The following is a 16,295-nucleotide window of genomic DNA, read 5'->3' on the forward strand; positions in this document are numbered from 1 at the left end:
GTCACTTTCCTGTCAGACCCATGTCGAAATATGTCGAGACCATAGCCATCATCTCCAGCATGGAATAGCAGTGGGTATGCCAGCAGCCAGTATGAAAGATGTAGTGCGGACACCTTCTGAAGACGATCGCTTCCTTTCGCTTCCACCACTATTTCGCGGTCCGTGAGGCGCTCCATTTCATCTTCTGGAAGAATTGCAGAGATATCATTGACGTGATTAGAAGGTAGATTATAGCGCCGCTTATCGTGAGCCCTGGTGCTGATGATCCTCAGGGTTACGTTGCTCCTTGGCGTCATCGCCGTTCCCAGGGCCCGTGTCGTGCCTGAGTGTCTTGGCCGATCTCTTGCTGCAAGGAGGGCCGTTGCGAGTGTGAATCTGGCTGCAATGAATGCACTTTGCCATGTTGGAAAATCAGGAGGAATCAATGGAAGAAGGACTATGGGTACTAATGGCAGGAAAGGATAAAGGATATAGGTAGGTTGCGATAGCAACATCGGCGGCGGAGGAGAGAGAATGCATCTTATGCACGGCTATCTGTCGGGACAACCTTGTTGCTCAACAACATCGTTGCTCAGGTTAGGTCGCGAGTAGTCAACAACATTATTGCTCAGGCGGCGCTTTGTGTTGTGCCAAAGAACCAAAGATAGAGACACAAAAACCTGTTTGGGCCAAGAAAGCGGTTTACAGCGCTGGGCTTTCTTAAGGAGCGGGTGCGCTTTATATTATTTGAAGAGCTGTCAATCAAATCTCTAGCTCGGTATGTGCGTCGCGTTTATGGCTCCGCTCGACCAGGTACTGTCTCTCTTCTTCGTCCTTCTTCTCCAGATGATTAACTAACGTAACAGAATCCAATTCGTAACGGTTTTGTTCATTTTTCAGCACATAGAATCGATCTATCGAACAATAATTCATCCATGAGGACAATCTATAGGCACGCGTCTGAATACACCAAAGCAGGAACACGTCGACATCCATCGAGTAGGCATCGGAGGAGAGACCCGGCCGTTTCTTCCCAGCTGCTTTTTGGGGCTGAAAATCGAACACAGCCTGCTTCACAAGAGCGACCTTGGACTGCAGGTGGCGTCGGTGGGGTGAATCGTCGTTCTCGTATACACGCGTGTCCAAATCACGTAGTCTCTTCCGTTCCTTCTCCTCCTTCTCTCGGAAGTTCTCAATTAGCCTGAAAAGTCGCTCCCTATAGTCTTCCCCATTGGAAGACTCACACCAGATGACGTAGATGTCGCTGTCGATTGTGGCAGGGTCCGGCAGTGCTGGTTTTGCAGTGCCTTTCGGTGGGTTTAGTTCAATGTCGATCATTACCCGCTTGATGGCCTCGATCTTGGAGCGAAGAAACGTCCTATTTGAGGAGTCATTGTCATCGTAGGCCGATTGCGGCTGGTTTGATCCCGGTTTCTTATTCTGCTTCTGGTCTCTAGGCGGTTGCTGGTCTTGATGGTCCCCAGGAGTCGACGTTGAGGGAGAGGACAGTGCTGCGAGCGTTTGCTCGACTTCCTCGAGTCGGTGCACTAATACGTCCTGCGATTGAGTTGTCTCAGCTGTGTTGTTCGTCTGGGAGACCGCTGCGATGACAGAAGACAGCTCCGCCAAGGATGATGCGGTTGCAACTAAGCCTCGCTGCAGCTCGCCAAGAAGCACATCCTCCTGAGCGGCACTCTGAGGTGGACCTTGGTTCGCAATTGCAGACCCTTCTGCCAGCAGGACGGATGAGGAATAGGACGGCACAGGGTCGCTTGTGGATTGCTGGACCTGAGTGGCTTTCAGGCGGAGGACCTCGAGCCGGAGCTCAGACAGTTGACGAGAGAGCGACTCAAGAGTGAGGCCATCGTGGACGGGAGAGGAGCAGATGGAGCTCGTGTCTTCGGTACTCTCTGCGACCTTGGTGACTTGGGTAAACATTGGTAACCTCGTAGTCTCTGGATATGACGACAATACAGAATTTTGGTGGGGATGGTAGGAGTTGGCGAGGGTCAAGGTGTGAGAGGCGAAGTAAAATTGCGAAGTTACATTCACGCAATGCTTTGCTTTTTATTCCCTTCGCCATGTGTTTGTCTCGTGGGTTGCTCGTTTCTGCGCAAAGTGCCCCCTAATATGGCTGAAATGGCGATGTTAAACAGGACTCGGGAGACAGCATTGTCACTGATGATTCAGCTTAAAAATAAAGGTCATCTTTGTATGCTCTGAGGAGTGAGGCGTTGCATGTCAAAAAGCTTGGGAGCCGGTGTGGTTCAAACATCCCGCTGTGTGCAACAAGCATTGGTTGCGGTCATTTGTTTCCACAGCTTTCAGCTCGTCTAGGAACTCTCTCTCTCGCCCTTGTCTCTCGCTTTCAGAGCCCAAAGTAGCTGCTAATGTAGATAACTTCCCTTACAAGGTCCTCTGCTTCTCCAACACTAACTACATTTTGCGCCATCCTGAAGTCGTGCCTCCTCGGTTCAGAGCGTCCTATTGGATAACTATCATCTCGTTGACAATGAACATAGCCAGGAACCTAGAGGCGCCGAAGCAGAAACATATCGATACCCACCGAGCACGCAGGGACAGGGGGATTTGGTCCTTTTTTTCTCTCTGAGACTACAGAGAGCGACCTTGGATTGCGGGCGTCTTCTCTGTGGCGATTCCTCGCTCCTTGTCCTTATAAACCCCTCTGTCCAAGTCACGTACACCCGCCAAGACCAATAGAGCTGCATCAAAGAAGCTAGATGTCGTTGTCAACTATCAAAGAATCTGACAGAACTGGCCAAGGAGAGAGATTCCTTAACGGCAACGCTTTTCTTTTATTCGCAAAAGAACCTCATGGATCGTAAGCTGGCAAAGCCTTTTAAAAACCTTCGAATTTTATTTGATGAGCTGTTAATCAAAGCTTCAGCTTGGGCTGTGCGTGCGGAAATCTACTATTCCTTCGGAAGGTCTGATGTTGTCTCTCTTCTTCATCCTGACTCCGCAAATCGTCTAATAGACAAACAGCGTCATTTTCGTAACCGTGGCATCCCGTAGCGTGTGACGCGAGTTGCTTTTTCGAATGCTGAAGTGCCTTTCGAGGAGGTATATAGGGAGGTATATAGGCAGGTGTTTGAACATATCGAAGCAGAAACATGTCGACATCCATAGAGTAGGGATCGGAAGGGAGATCCGGCCACTTCTTCCCTGCTGCCTTTTGGGGCTGGAAATCGAATATAGCCTGCTTGACAAAAGCAATCTTAAACTGCAGATATTGTCTGAGGGGTGAAACGTCGTTTTCATACACCATTCTGTCCGTGGCGCACACTTTTGCCCTCTCCTGCTTCTCCTTCTTTCGAAAGCTCTCGATTAGCTCGAAAAGTCGTGCCCTGTAGTCTTCACCATTGGAAGACTTACACCAGGCGATATAGACATCGATGTCAGTTGTTGTAGGATTCGGTGCCGCTGGCTTTTCTGTGCCTTGCGGTGTGTATAGCTCAATGTCGATCATTGCCCGTTTGATGGACTCGATTTTGGCCAAAAGGAACGCTCTCTCCGTAGAGTCGATTTCAGCAAAGACTGATTGCAACTGGTTTGACTCCGGCTCCTGGTTCCGCTTCTGGTCCCTAGGCTGTTGTTGGTCTTGATGGTCCCCAGTAGTCGGCGTTGAGGGAAAGGACAGTGCTGCGAGCGTTTGCTCGACTTCCTCGGGTCGGTCCACCAATACGTCCTGCGGTTGAGCTGTCTCGGCTGCGTTGTTCGTCTGGGAGACCGCTGCGATGGCAGAAGACAGCTCCGCCAAGGATGATGCGGCTGCAACCAAGCCTCGCTGCAGCTCACCAAGAAGCACATCATCCTGAGCGACACTCTGAGGTGGACCTTGGTTCACAGTTGCGGGTCCTTCTGCCAGCAGGACGGATGAGGAATAGGATGGTACAGGGTCGCTCGCGGACTGCTGGACCTGAGAGGCTTTCAGACGGAACACCTCGAGCTGGAGTTCGCACACTTTACGAGAGAGCGACTCAAGAGTGAGGCCATCGTGGATGGGGCAGGAGCAGACGGCGCTCGTGTCTTCGGTATCCTTGGCGACCTTAGTGTCTTTGTTGAGCATGGTTGTAGTATGTATGGTTGCTGGAAAAAGGATTACGAATTTGGCGAGGGCAATAGAATTTGGCGAAGGTCAAAGGTGTGCAAGGTGAAGTGCAAAAAAAAAGAACAAACCCACATCCATGCATCGCCTTGCCTTTTATTCAGCGCCCCCGCTCACGTACCTCTTCCATCTTTCAGTTTCAAAATGTGATATTATTAGCCTCATCAGTTACCCTTAGAAATCGCGCTTAGTACGTGAAGATAGTTTAGTGCTCGTCCAAGGCGCTGATACTGGCTGAGCTACGGCCAGAGGAAACGAGCGTACCTTTTCTTTCTTTCTATAAGAAGATATCGAACGTGCGGCCCTTACAAAACCATGTTAACCAAGCACCTTCACGTCGCGTCTTTTACGCGTACTGAGTTTTCGTTTCGCTCCAAACGTCGGCTTCAGTCCTTGGACGCCTTTTGTAGTTGGTGCAGCATCTTGTTCCGATACCGTCTTTCTTCTCCATCTTTAGCTTTCAAAGTGGCAATCACACAAGCAACCTCCTTCTCAAAGTCGGTCAGTTTCTGGAGGCTGCCTGCTGTCTCCTCCGCCTCAGTCGAAAACGTCGCCTGGAAAACTCCGGTCGTATACCGAACATCTCATCGACAACCACCATAGTCTCTTGTCCGGGGACACAGTGTAAGAGGTCACTGACCATTTTCCTTTCCTTCTCCTGCTGGATTTTTAAATCTTTAGTCAGCTTGAAAAGTATGCGCTTATATCCCTGAGGTGCGCGAGAGCTACACCACGCAATGTAGACATTATCTTCAGTCGTCAAAGGACCTTACAGAACCAGCTTCTCATCTTCCTCTGGAGGGTGCAGTACCGTTCGAATCATTGTCCACTTGACGAGCTCAACCTTGTTACGAAGATATTGTCTCTCCTGCAAGTCCTCAGCACCATAGATCGATCGTGGGTACTGCCGTTGTTGCTGCTGTTGTAGTCGCTGTTGTGGTCACTGTTGTAGTCGCTGTTGTAGTCGCTGTTGTAGTCGCTGTTGTAGTCGCTGTTATAGTCGCTGTTGTAGTCGCTGTTGTAGTCGCTGTTGTAGTCGCTATTGCCCCAAACGTTGCGTTGCTATGATGCCTGCTCATGTTCGTTGATCTCGTCCTGGTGGTCGCGGTTTGTCACCAGAGCACGGCGCCGAGCGTGAGGGCACACTGGCATGGGGCAGGGATCTCAAAGACGGAAATGGTTAAATTAGGACTTACTTGACCAACACCGTTCCCAGCGCTTGCAACTGCAGTCAAGCCCTGCTCCAATTTCTCCAGTTTGGTGAAATCACATCCTGTGGGCTGATGGCCGAGAAAGGTTATGGTGCTTGCTTTGCGGCTGAGGATTTTCCTGCCGGTTAGATGGATGAAGAAGAGGGCAGTGCTAGGTCGTCCGTAGTCAATTGCCTCCGGAGATGATTTTGGGTCAAGAATCTCGAGCTAGGACTGGGACAGCTACTGCAACAGTGACCCGGGGATGGGGTCGTCGTCGATAGGAGACGAAACAGCGGTGGCGCCTTTGTCAATCACGATCATTTTATGACATGGTAAATAGAAACAGCATGAAGGGCTGGCTATGAAGAAAGAACAGAAGGAATAAGGGCAGTGCGAGTTCGTAAGGAATAAGAGGACGCATGTATGAAAAAAGTGAAGTTGGTTGTATACAACAGCGCCTCACCATTGTGCAAAGTTGCATGCAAAACGCATCATTTTATTTTTGCGGATTGCTTGTTCAGAACACCTCGATATTAGAACCAAGGATCTCTTGGACCGCGGAATCCACTGCTCGTACAGTTGACCTGTCATCCAATCTCCGGATCCGCTTAAGTCGGGGCCAATGCTTCTTGATCCATTGCGCCTCCTCCACGCCGATCTCGGTAAGAGACTCGGTTACAAAAATGGTCTCCATCTTCGATAATCCTCGCAGCCTATCCAGACCTGCATCAAGGCTCCATGGGATGCCTGTCGCATGCACTTTGCCTCGACTGAAACCACCGAACTTGATGTACTGCAATTGCTTCAAGGAGGCCAATTGATCGTAAATGGCTCTATAGAGCACCTGGCGCTCTGCAACCCGTGCTTCCAGATGCTGGCTAGCATCCTCCCTGTCATCGCCGGCATCTGCGTCGTCATTGACGTGCGTCTCCAGAGTCGGCATATCCAGGATCACACTCAGTGTCTGAAGTTGGCGGCAAATCCAGGGTTCTTTAACCATATCCGATCCTCGCAGAGGGCTATTCGATCCCCCGAAGTGGAGAAGATTCGGACAGCTTGTCAGAATCAGCTGTGAATCCAAGCCTGATAAGCCGATGGTCCCCCAAAGGTTAATGCGCTGCAAAGCGACAGCATGCCTCGCTATCAAATCACGAATGACGGTCGAGCACATCGTGCAGTCCTGGATCTCCACATCCTTCAGTCTCTCTGCGGATACAAATAGGGCCGTGGCTGTGTGGACTGCGTCGAACTCATCTTGGGTCAATCTCAGCTTTGTCAGCTTTGAACAATGCCACGCGGTGACTTGACGGACAAGCGAGGATGGCTCAGGCTCCCTCTGCTGCTCCAAGAATAGGCCCTGAAATCCTGCTAGTGACATCCGCGTGACGTTATGCGCATGAATTTCAAATGAAACGTTGGTGCTGCGAGGGATTATGAGTCTGCCACCTGTCATGGAGAATTCGCTGATGTCCCCAAGTTCTAGCAGTAACGATTTTGGGCTGCTGTGGAATGTTACGGTTGATCCTGGCATGTGTTCTTCAGTGATCCAGGTGGAGGTATAACCGATGGTGGGTCGAAAAAGTGTCAGCTTCCGAAGTTGTGGATCATGGTCGATCAAAGAATGGAGATCCTTAGTCGTCGACATCTTCCAGTATGAGGTGCTGAGCTCCTCCAGAGCCATTTTCTCTTGACAGAGTAATTCCTTGAATATGGCTGTGTGCATCGGAGAAAGTGTGGACCACTGCTCTGACAGCCTTCGGAGGCCTGGATTGCACTTGATTAGTTGAAACGCCTTCCTGACTGAATCTACGGACATGAATGTGACAGCTTGGTCATATGAAGCGGATACGACGCTGCTTTCAAGCCATATAGATACAAGCTCTTGATTACGGCGCAATGATGGCCTGATGTTGATCTCAACCAAGTTGCAACAGAAGGGAGGAGCGAACCAGTCGTGGAGGAGGGGCATAGGATCGTAGATGGTAAGCGTCCGAATCAAGTGGCCGTACTTGTGGAGAAGATCCTTGTTCATGGTCTCGAATTCCGACTCAGACAGCTCGAGTTCACGCCAGAGCAGCCGCCGGAAGTCGGTGGCCCACTTGCGGCAGACAAACATGCACTGTACCAGGTCACTCTTGTCGAGGAACGACCCTATGTGGGACCTAATCTCTGACAGTCGTAGGGCATCCTCCATGATGGAATCCGTTACTTGGGTGTATGTGGGATGAGTTGAATGAGGAGAAGAGGATGAGCGAGCGTGGGATTTCCCCATCCTTTTTTTTCTTTTTCCTTTTCCTTTTTCTAGCGTTGAACCGTGCGCAGGCCTGTCTGTTATTAAATTAAAGTTTCTTACTTACAACCGTAGATCGCGTCGGGAACAGGTATCCTCTCTGCTGCAGCTCTAGTATCTTCATTGCCACAAGCAACTGGGCTGAGCACAATAATAGATGTATACTAACTCCACGAATAACCGAGCTTGTTTATGAGAAGAAATGCCTCATGCGGCTCAATGGCGGACAAACGTGTTATAGAGATTTGCTAAGCGCCCTAGACTCTCATTGGGGAGCCTCAGGGAGGCCAATTGTGCTGCGAACCTTGCTCAGCATGACCTGGTGGGTCATTGAACAGGTCATTAGATGCGCACTATTTCGCATGCGAACCGAAATCAAGAGATGCAATAAATTGGCAATTGAAGCTGCGCATCAGATCTTTTCATTGCTCTTCTTCAACGGTGAAGATGAACGGGTGTTACGCGAGTGCATGGTTTGTGATTCAGATATGTGGTTGAGAGGCCAAGAGCAGCAGATGATGGCGGATACTATATATTGCTTGTTTAAGGGAATGCTTGTGCATTTGCTGTTGAAGAAAGCAGGGCAGAGCGGTATGTATGTCAATCAGTCAGCCAGCTTCGTCAGGGATATGGGCTGCAGTCTATGTGATATGGCCACAACATGCTTCTGCTCTGCGCTATCATCTGCATCAAACACCGATGCAATAAATAGTGCAGACCCTGTCCACTCCACGCGAACGGAGAAGAAGAGAGGGAGGGACAGGGAGGAGGGCCACATGGCGCTGTGGAGGGGAGGGAAGGGACAGAAGGGCTCTGCATTTTTTTTTTTTTTGTTCCTGGCGAGGAACCAATCAGCGCACACCTCCAAGTCTATTCGACCAGGGGGATCAGGGAAAGGAGTTAGCCCACAGTCAACAAAGCAACAGAGGCACCTGCCCTGATCGTCCCTTCCATCACCCAATCCCCTCGTCCATCCGATCCTCCCATCCTCCTCTCCTTCCCGTCCCTCCTCCAGCCCTCGAGTCCCGGCTGCTGTTGTACGTCTACATACACCGGGCTTCTTTTTTTTTTCCACTCTTCTTCTTGTGAGAGTGTCTCTGTGCCTGGAAGTGTTCGTTTTTCATTTTGGGCGCCGTGTCCGACCGTTGAACAAACTTCTCACTCTTCCCAACAACCCAGCAACCCGGCTCCTTTTTTCTCTTTTCTCTTCTACGATTCTACCTCCGCACGCACTCTCGCGTAATACATACACGTCCTGCGGGTCGTTTCTTCATTCCGCCATCAAACAACACGTCTGCTTCCTTCCTTCCTTTCCTCTTTTCTCTTCCTTACCCCTATTATTATCACCACCAATTGCAATTGCAATTGCAATCCCATCCCTTTAGATTCCACCTTTGGATACGAAAGACATACAGGGCAACCAACAAGCAGCACACAAGCAGCACACAAGCAGCACACAAGCAACCAGCCCACTCCGACATATATATTTATCTCAATTGCGCTTCTCCCTCTTCCTATCTCTCCCTCCTCCTCTTCTTCCCCTGTCCTGCTCCGTCTTCTCGCTGCCCGCCATACCAACACCCCATACCTCCTTTTGGACAGAGTACACTCACATCACACATACCCGAATTCACGACCCACCACCGATCCTTCAAGGAATGCTAAAGTTTTTCAGCAAAGGATTCTCCGCCAAGGATCTCGAGGAAAAGCACACTCGTGAACTGCTGGAGCAGGAATGGCAAGTGTCACACTATGTTTGCTTCTACTCGTGATTCAAATGGACCCTGTCGTCTCAACAACACCAACAAAGTAGTCCCTCAATGCAGGGAGCACACCTGTTTTCCTGTTTCCTATTTCCTGTTTTATGAAAACCATGAATTGCGCTCTAGTCCATCTTTGGACCTCCTCTTTGTTTATTTTTGCTGCTGTTCCATCCCGTCGGCATGGATGGTTGGACAACGGCCATTACTTTTTGCCGTGCCACTTCCTCGACTGGAAGGACCTGATGCACCCAAGATCTAATCGTCTTTTTGGCTTTATGCGGCTCAATTGCCCTCCGCATATACTCTCAAACATCAAACAGCTGGAATCCGCCTCCGTTCGGGACGCAGGAGATCAGGGTGCTTATGTGTCAGGAGGTCAGCTCCATCCAGGATGTTGTCCTCTTTGACAGCCAGCAAGTCTTAGGCTCAGACTACAACCCATTGGAGTCACCCAGCCCCTCGCCGGCCAAGAGTTCCTTCAAGAGCAGCAGTATGAGCAGTCTCTTTGGATCGCTGCGGAGCGAGCGCTCCTTGCCCTCGAACCTTTCCGGTAGCCAGACTATGCCCAGCAGGAGGCCTACAAAACTTGTAAGTTGGTATCTTTGTATTCTTCCTGCTTCCCCATCCATTTCCATCTGTATCCTGCGGTCTCGGCCGATTCAAAGGCTTTCCTCTCCATGTGCAATTAGAGGAAATAAAATGCCATATTTGTACATGACGCCAGATCACGTCGATCACATTGAGAACGCGTTTCATTTTTGATCGGACTTTTGATTTTGTTTCGTCTTAATATCGAATGCCGATGTAGATCCCTTCCATCTATCCAAAATTGATGTTCGGCACCACGCCCCTGGCTTACAAGGGATCGACGACAAAGATCCACCTCCTGAACGAATCTGCTCAGATCATGCTGACCAAGACCTTCAGTATACACCCTACGGATGTCATGGCCTATACCGCAGCCTCAACTCGTCGGGGTTCATTCTCTTCAAGCAACAGCACTAGCACCATGGAAATCTCCGGGATGTCAACAATAAGCGGTCATGGCGACTATAGATCCCACCCCCGTGCTTCACGACCCATGACAGCCTTTATACCCGAGTCAGCATATACCAGCAATGACCTCAAGAACGGCGCTGTATCCTCCTCATTACCCAATGCCTCTAACATCCGAGTGCGGGCACCACGACCGGGGTTCGCTGTCAGGAGATTGAGACGTGCCAGCCAGACCAGCATGGAAAACGGAACCTTCAATCCAATGCCATTACCCAGCTCATTTTCGCATTTGGACAGCTTAGGAAACGCTAAGGTAAGAACAAGTGCAGCCAGAGAAATCTGCCTCACTCTATTATGAATACTCGCGTCTTGCTTAGGACCGCCTTGGACCTAATCGTCTCATGATCTTCATCTCTTTTTTTTTTCCGCATGCAATAGCCTGCTCTGACCCAAGCTGCTCGCTCAAAATCCTTTTCAATCGCTGTGTTCATTGAGGTCAACAACAACACTCGGTTACGGGAATTTGTTTTCTCTCACTTTGCCCTTCTGGAGACCCGCCTACACCAACTGCAGGCGCTGTGCTTGGAACTGCTACTGCCCGTTTGTCGCAGGATGATCAATGCAGTACGTTCCTACTCTGCGCTCACTCCGCGTCCGCAAACCAGCTGGATCACACACTCTGCAGCGTCTAACATCCCTCACCTCCTTTGTAACGCATTCCTCTTTCTTTTATTTCCTTTACAGAAGGCTACTCTGTCAGGAAACAGCCATGTGAAATCAATACCCGATCTCTCAAGGCTTGCATTTCAGCAGGACCCAAGACTTCAGGAGGCAGTGGCGCGACTTCAGCAAGCAATATACCAACTATACAGTGCGCCTCGTATACAGGTATTGCTGCATGGATGGTTATCGATTTCATGTAAAAGCAGGGATAATTTCACAGGCCCATCGCTGACCCTTGTATCGCGTATCAATATTCGCTTGTTTAGGCGCCGCTATGGCTCAACATTAATACATACCCTAGCAAGAGAACTGCGTACTCAGCATCGTTCATGACAGAGCTGATTCATCTCATGGAAGAAAACCCAGCCTCGGGGCAACTTGTGTCCGAAGTCATCTCTTCTGTTTTGAGCCACCATACGTCATGGGTACCAACCGTCGCTCCAGCAGACCAGACATTGATCCGGGTAAGTGCCATGCAGCATTCCCTACCTCCTTGGAAAATAATAGCTACCTATTAATAATGGATTCGATATTGAATCTCTTTGGACTGTAGGCGAATCCTCAGGGTGCGTATGACCCGCTATGGGCTCAATTGAGCGATCTCTATGGAAACATTGGAACGATATCCAGGATTAGTCGGACAATTGTTGTGGGTTCCAATTCAAGTTTTGTCCGGAGACTCCTATATATTCTTAGTTATTTTATTCGGTGCAACGAGGTCTTCCAACGGCTAACAGAGTTCAAGGAAGAAACCGATTCTCTTCTCAACCCACCGCCACCTGTACGAACCACCTATGATTTACCCGAGGACCATGAGAGCGGCAGTCCAGCAACCATGATGCGTTCGATTAGCATACCAAAACGACCGAGGATCGACACTTTTGCAGCAAGAGGATCTTCTGTCTCGCGCGCATCTGCATCCTCTCGCCTGACTCCTATTGGAGAACCGATGACACCTATCCTTCCGCATCATAACCAAAGCGAGCGAGATCGGTCCATTATACCTTCCGTTCCCAGGAAACCTCTCTTTGACACTACGAGACCCAGAATGGATACAAAGGATTCTGTCTCAACGGAATCCACGCCTTATCATTCACGCCCGACGACTCCGACTACGATAGAGAGTCGTCCAGATTCAGATCGAGAACTAGCTACTGGCGAAGAAAATGGACAGCAGCAGCCTCAGCCGCCACAGCATGCACCGAACCATCACCTTAGAGTCGACACTGCACAACCCAGAAAACTCTCTTCGGATACCATGGGAACCGAGGCGGCGCGGAGTGCGCACGATCCTGGGTGCCAAACACAGGATGTGCTTTCCAATGTTCCCTTACCCATTTCCCGGGTTGTCTGTTCTTTCCCTCCGTTCCCTTCCTCAGGAGCCTCTGTGAATGGCGCTCCAACAGCGGACAAGGTACTGCCTGCAGATGTATTGTTCTGCAAGTCGTATGGCCGATCGCTGATGGCGCCTTACTGCGACCGGTACATGTCTGATTTTGCGCTTATGGGCGTCCCGAAGTTCGACTTTCAACACTTTATGGAGACAGACATGAGGGATACGATGCGGCACTTTGAGATCCAGGAGCGGGTCTCGTCCACAGTATGTATTGTGGCGGATACGAATACGATGAAGTGCAACGTCTTTTGTGCGAAACCACCACCTCCACTTCCGAAGGTCCTCGATACTGTTGATATGAGAGGAGGACTCGGAGGAAGCATTGATCTAAGAGGCGAGCCCGTGATGCGGTTGCCGCACACGTCAACGAGCATGTTCATGGACGCGACGCTGCACCAAATGATAGAGCTGGCACATAGCGGACTCGCGGCTGAACAAGTAAGTTGAAGATTATTCCTCACCTCGTCTCCCCATATTTTTCTGAGAGGGATATTCCAACCGCGTATGCTGACATGATTATCGTTCGTTCCTGCTGCGCTTAGTGTTTAAATTATTTGGAAGACCGACTCCATCAGCTCTACCAGTGCGGACGAATGCTGTCGTCGATTGCTCGTGAGAAGGACATGCTGAGGAGCTATCCGACTCTGGAATCTGTGGCGCCACTACTGGGGCTCCATCGCTCAGATATGGCGCTTGTTCTCGCGGTCTGCTCAACATATGATGAAGAAGTCTTCAACATCTATGAGAATGCATAGACCTTTTTTTTTTTTATTTTTTTTTTTCTTCTTTTTCGACCTTTTTTTTTCTTTTTCTTTTTTCTTTTTTCTTTTTTGGGCCTTTAAAATTTCCCCACTTTGAAGGTATTTGGTATGTTGTTATTTTCAGCAGCGATAAGTTCGAGTATCGCCGATCGAAATAAAATCAAGAGGCGAGGGCAAGACCAGAACAAAGGGAAATCTTAGACACCCTCCTCTCCCTCCAATGAATGAATGGTTTTTTTTTCTTTTTTTGTTGCTTCAATTGCTTCCGGGGTTTCGTGCGGAATACTGACATTTCTATGTAGTTTTTATTACAAGCGGTGCTCGAATTGCTCTTTGGATTCACTCAGGAAGATAATATGTGTATGTGAAAAAAAGAAGGAATGATCCATGTGCATTTATGCAGAGCAGCATGAAGGAGAGCCGCATCCGCCGCCTGCAGCCTTACCACCGGCCTCCTGGTTCTTCAGCCGGCGCAGCTTGGACGCCTGTCTCAAGGTCTCATTGTCGCCTAATTCGTGATCCTTGTTCAACTTTAATGCTACAAAGATAGAAAGATGGGAATGATAGAGAATGCATGGTGAGATGTTGGTCTCATGTAGAAACATACAGAATGTAACATAAAGAGAGAGAGAGAAGGAACGTACAATAGATATCGCCGTTGCCCTCGACTTTGACAGCCTGGGCGAGGTTGTGACGGAGGAGTGAGGCGACTTGATTGGCGAGCTCGAGTTGTTCCTTGACCTTGGTCTCATCGGTCTCATTGCGCTTGCTGTCGAACTCGGCATAAGTCTTTTGGTGGGCAGCTATGAGAAATAGAGTGGAAGATAGTCGAGTGTTGAGTGCGTGAGGTACAGGCGGTTGTAGAATAGATCCTGAAGGATGGATTAAGTTGGTAGCGATATAAATGCAGCTGAATGTCCCAATCGTCCTGGTCACTTCAAAGCAAGTCATGTCAGTTCGTTCCTTCGCTTTTTGAATCCTGTTACTCGTCCAGTTCATGGTCCTTCTGGTCATATCCGAGCTCCTGTTGTCCCTGAGAGTCCTCATGATCTGCCTCCGGCGTCGTTGGGGCCGCCCCAACTGCTATCCTGAACATTCCTGAAGATTTCCGTGTACCATCCTATCGCCAAGCTACCTGCGAGTGTGGTCCAATCGCCTATAAAGTACAATAAAGATAGCGGCCATGTTAGTGTCATCGGCCACAAGCAGCGGGCAATGCTCCGAAGACGAGATTCCGAATAGGCACAGAACCTACCCTTGAACGTCTGTCGCTGTGCCTTCAGGAGGTTTCTGTATGCTCCGAGAACCTGTTGCCTTGATACGGATGATACGGACATGGCTGTGTTATATGAATGAAGGTGTAGTCGGAAGTGCTGTGGGATGTGAACGAAAGCAATGGACAAAGTCAAGTTCAAGCGCGCGGCGCCGCTAAAGGGCAACTCAAAGGCATCCGATTGGGTTGATTGTCAACATTGCAAGCCACTTTGCAACCGTCGGTGTGCCTGAGAGAATGACCAGACTAAAAGGTGCTTGCAACCAACTGAATCCGCCCTCGACACGAATCGCTTCAGGAACACCCACTCAAGCGCAGCAACATATCTCAGTGCCAAGCTCTCACGACCTTAACGACACACACTACCATATACTCAGACATATACACAAGACAGGATGTTGCGCACACTCGCCTCAAAGATCCCTTCGCCGTTCAGAGTCACGGTCAGGTCATTGCACCTGAGTGCACCCATGAGGGACCAGATGGCTCGTAAGTCTACCGACATCCTGGACTGCACGCAAACCACGACTGCAAAAGCGTGAGAGAAAAAGGCGGCGAAACAAACATGGCAGATTGAATATATAACAGGAACGCGATCTGATCCAGCATATCTTCTTCGTCTCTTGTCTGACTGATCAATTGTAGGCGCTGAGGTCTCGGGAAAGCGCTTCTGGGAGACGGCCGGTGTCAAGGACATGGGAGGTAAAATATCCGAGCGCTGGTGTCAACCTCTCCATCTTTCGTTTTGATCCTGGGTGTACGTCTTTTTTTCTTTTTTTTTCTTTTTTTTTCTTTTCTGACCTCAAAATGATCCTTGGAACAAAATAGATCGCATTGCGGTGACATTGGATGGTAGGGTGCTCAAGACCCCCGCAGGAAATCAATTAACACTGCCAAAGGACCAACAGAACCTCGCCCTGATGATTGCAGGCGAATGGAATGGACAAAAGGCATTATTGAAGTCACATTCTCTGCCAATGGTATGAAAAACATCTGGATCTTTTGTTGATATTCTCGACCACTCCAGATCGTTCGCATGCAAATTTGACACCAACCATTTGAAATTTCCAATCTTAGACCTCGTTGGTGGCAAGAGCAATTGATAGTTTTGCTGGAAACGGACAGGGCCGTCAGGAGACATTGAACCGCTTGACCAAGTTCTTGGATACGGATTCTATTTGCTATCATCAGGATTTCCCCGAATCAATTGTCAAGGCGCAGAAGGAACATTGGGACCCCATCTTGAAGTGGATCAAGCACGAATACGGACTGGATATCAAGGTCTCGCAGGGTATCACCTATGTCCAGCAGGATGACGATGTCAAGCAGAAGCTGCATGACATTGTGAGCAGCATGAGCGATATCGAGCTTTCAGGTATAAATCCTGACGCTCCACAATTGGATCACTGAGGAACCATTTGAACGACCAAATCCGACTGAAAGTATTTATATCTAACGTATTCGCATTTATGCCTTATCAACCCTGATTAGCATTCGAGAGAGCGACGTTGACTGCCAAGTCTTTCTTGATCGGACTGGCTGTCGTCAAGAGGCACCTGTCCGTAGAAAAGGCATGGCAGGCTGCCCAGCTCGAAGTCTTGGACCAGATTGAACGTTGGGGCGAGGTCGAGGACAGTCACGATGTCGACCGCGAGTTCATGAAGAGCCAGCTTTCCAGTGCTCGCCTTGCGAACCTTGGTGTTTAAATGACCTTCAAGATCCTACTACACAGAATGACGATCCATAGACAAAGAAATAACACTGTATAAAACCTGCGCAACACACACTTTTT

General features: G+C 49.5%; 6 protein-coding genes across 6 annotated transcripts; 2 read left to right on the forward strand and 4 right to left on the reverse strand.

Annotated features, from left to right (window-relative positions):
* Positions 1 to 664: 664 nt before the first annotated feature.
* BC939DRAFT_445135 (uncharacterized protein) lies at positions 665 to 1,677 on the reverse strand. Its single transcript, XM_051554768.1, has one exon. The coding sequence runs from the start codon at positions 1,315 to 1,317 to the stop codon at positions 742 to 744; it is 576 nt and encodes a 191-aa protein (XP_051414253.1). The 5' UTR covers positions 1,318 to 1,677; the 3' UTR covers positions 665 to 741.
* A 1,141-nt stretch (positions 1,678 to 2,818) lies between these two features.
* Positions 2,819 to 4,175, reverse strand: BC939DRAFT_445139 (uncharacterized protein). The gene has a single exon (XM_051554769.1). The coding sequence runs from the start codon at positions 4,067 to 4,069 to the stop codon at positions 2,876 to 2,878; it is 1,194 nt and encodes a 397-aa protein (XP_051414254.1). The 5' UTR covers positions 4,070 to 4,175; the 3' UTR covers positions 2,819 to 2,875.
* Positions 4,176 to 5,719: 1,544 nt separating this feature from the next.
* BC939DRAFT_445141 (uncharacterized protein) lies at positions 5,720 to 7,655 on the reverse strand. Its single transcript, XM_051554770.1, has one exon. The coding sequence runs from the start codon at positions 7,571 to 7,573 to the stop codon at positions 5,819 to 5,821; it is 1,755 nt and encodes a 584-aa protein (XP_051414255.1). The 5' UTR covers positions 7,574 to 7,655; the 3' UTR covers positions 5,720 to 5,818.
* Positions 7,656 to 9,025: 1,370 nt separating this feature from the next.
* BC939DRAFT_445142 (folliculin-interacting protein middle domain-containing protein) lies at positions 9,026 to 13,301 on the forward strand. The gene is made up of 8 exons (XM_051554771.1): positions 9,026 to 9,329; positions 9,675 to 9,942; positions 10,163 to 10,663; positions 10,789 to 10,974; positions 11,095 to 11,238; positions 11,340 to 11,537; positions 11,627 to 12,907; positions 13,012 to 13,301. Exons 1-8 carry the CDS (start codon positions 9,250 to 9,252, stop codon positions 13,222 to 13,224), a joined length of 2,871 nt encoding a protein of 956 aa, XP_051414256.1. The 5' UTR covers positions 9,026 to 9,249; the 3' UTR covers positions 13,225 to 13,301.
* A 144-nt stretch (positions 13,302 to 13,445) lies between these two features.
* BC939DRAFT_445144 (uncharacterized protein) lies at positions 13,446 to 14,710 on the reverse strand. Its single transcript, XM_051554772.1, has 4 exons — positions 14,486 to 14,710; positions 14,366 to 14,386; positions 13,875 to 14,033; positions 13,446 to 13,768 (listed from the first exon to the last, which is right to left on the reverse strand). Exons 1-4 carry the CDS (start codon positions 14,565 to 14,567, stop codon positions 13,626 to 13,628), a joined length of 405 nt encoding a protein of 134 aa, XP_051414257.1. The 5' UTR covers positions 14,568 to 14,710; the 3' UTR covers positions 13,446 to 13,625.
* A 61-nt stretch (positions 14,711 to 14,771) lies between these two features.
* BC939DRAFT_445147 (uncharacterized protein) lies at positions 14,772 to 16,290 on the forward strand. The gene is made up of 5 exons (XM_051554773.1): positions 14,772 to 14,992; positions 15,149 to 15,205; positions 15,332 to 15,483; positions 15,581 to 15,878; positions 15,995 to 16,290. Exons 1-5 carry the CDS (start codon positions 14,899 to 14,901, stop codon positions 16,207 to 16,209), a joined length of 816 nt encoding a protein of 271 aa, XP_051414258.1. The 5' UTR covers positions 14,772 to 14,898; the 3' UTR covers positions 16,210 to 16,290.
* Positions 16,291 to 16,295: the final 5 nt, after the last annotated feature.

This window comes from Gamsiella multidivaricata (assembly GCF_025024155.1).
Source record: "Gamsiella multidivaricata strain RSA 2152 chromosome Unknown BC939scaffold_18, whole genome shotgun sequence".
Taxonomy (NCBI): Eukaryota; Fungi; Mortierellomycota; class Mortierellomycetes; order Mortierellales; family Mortierellaceae; genus Gamsiella; species Gamsiella multidivaricata.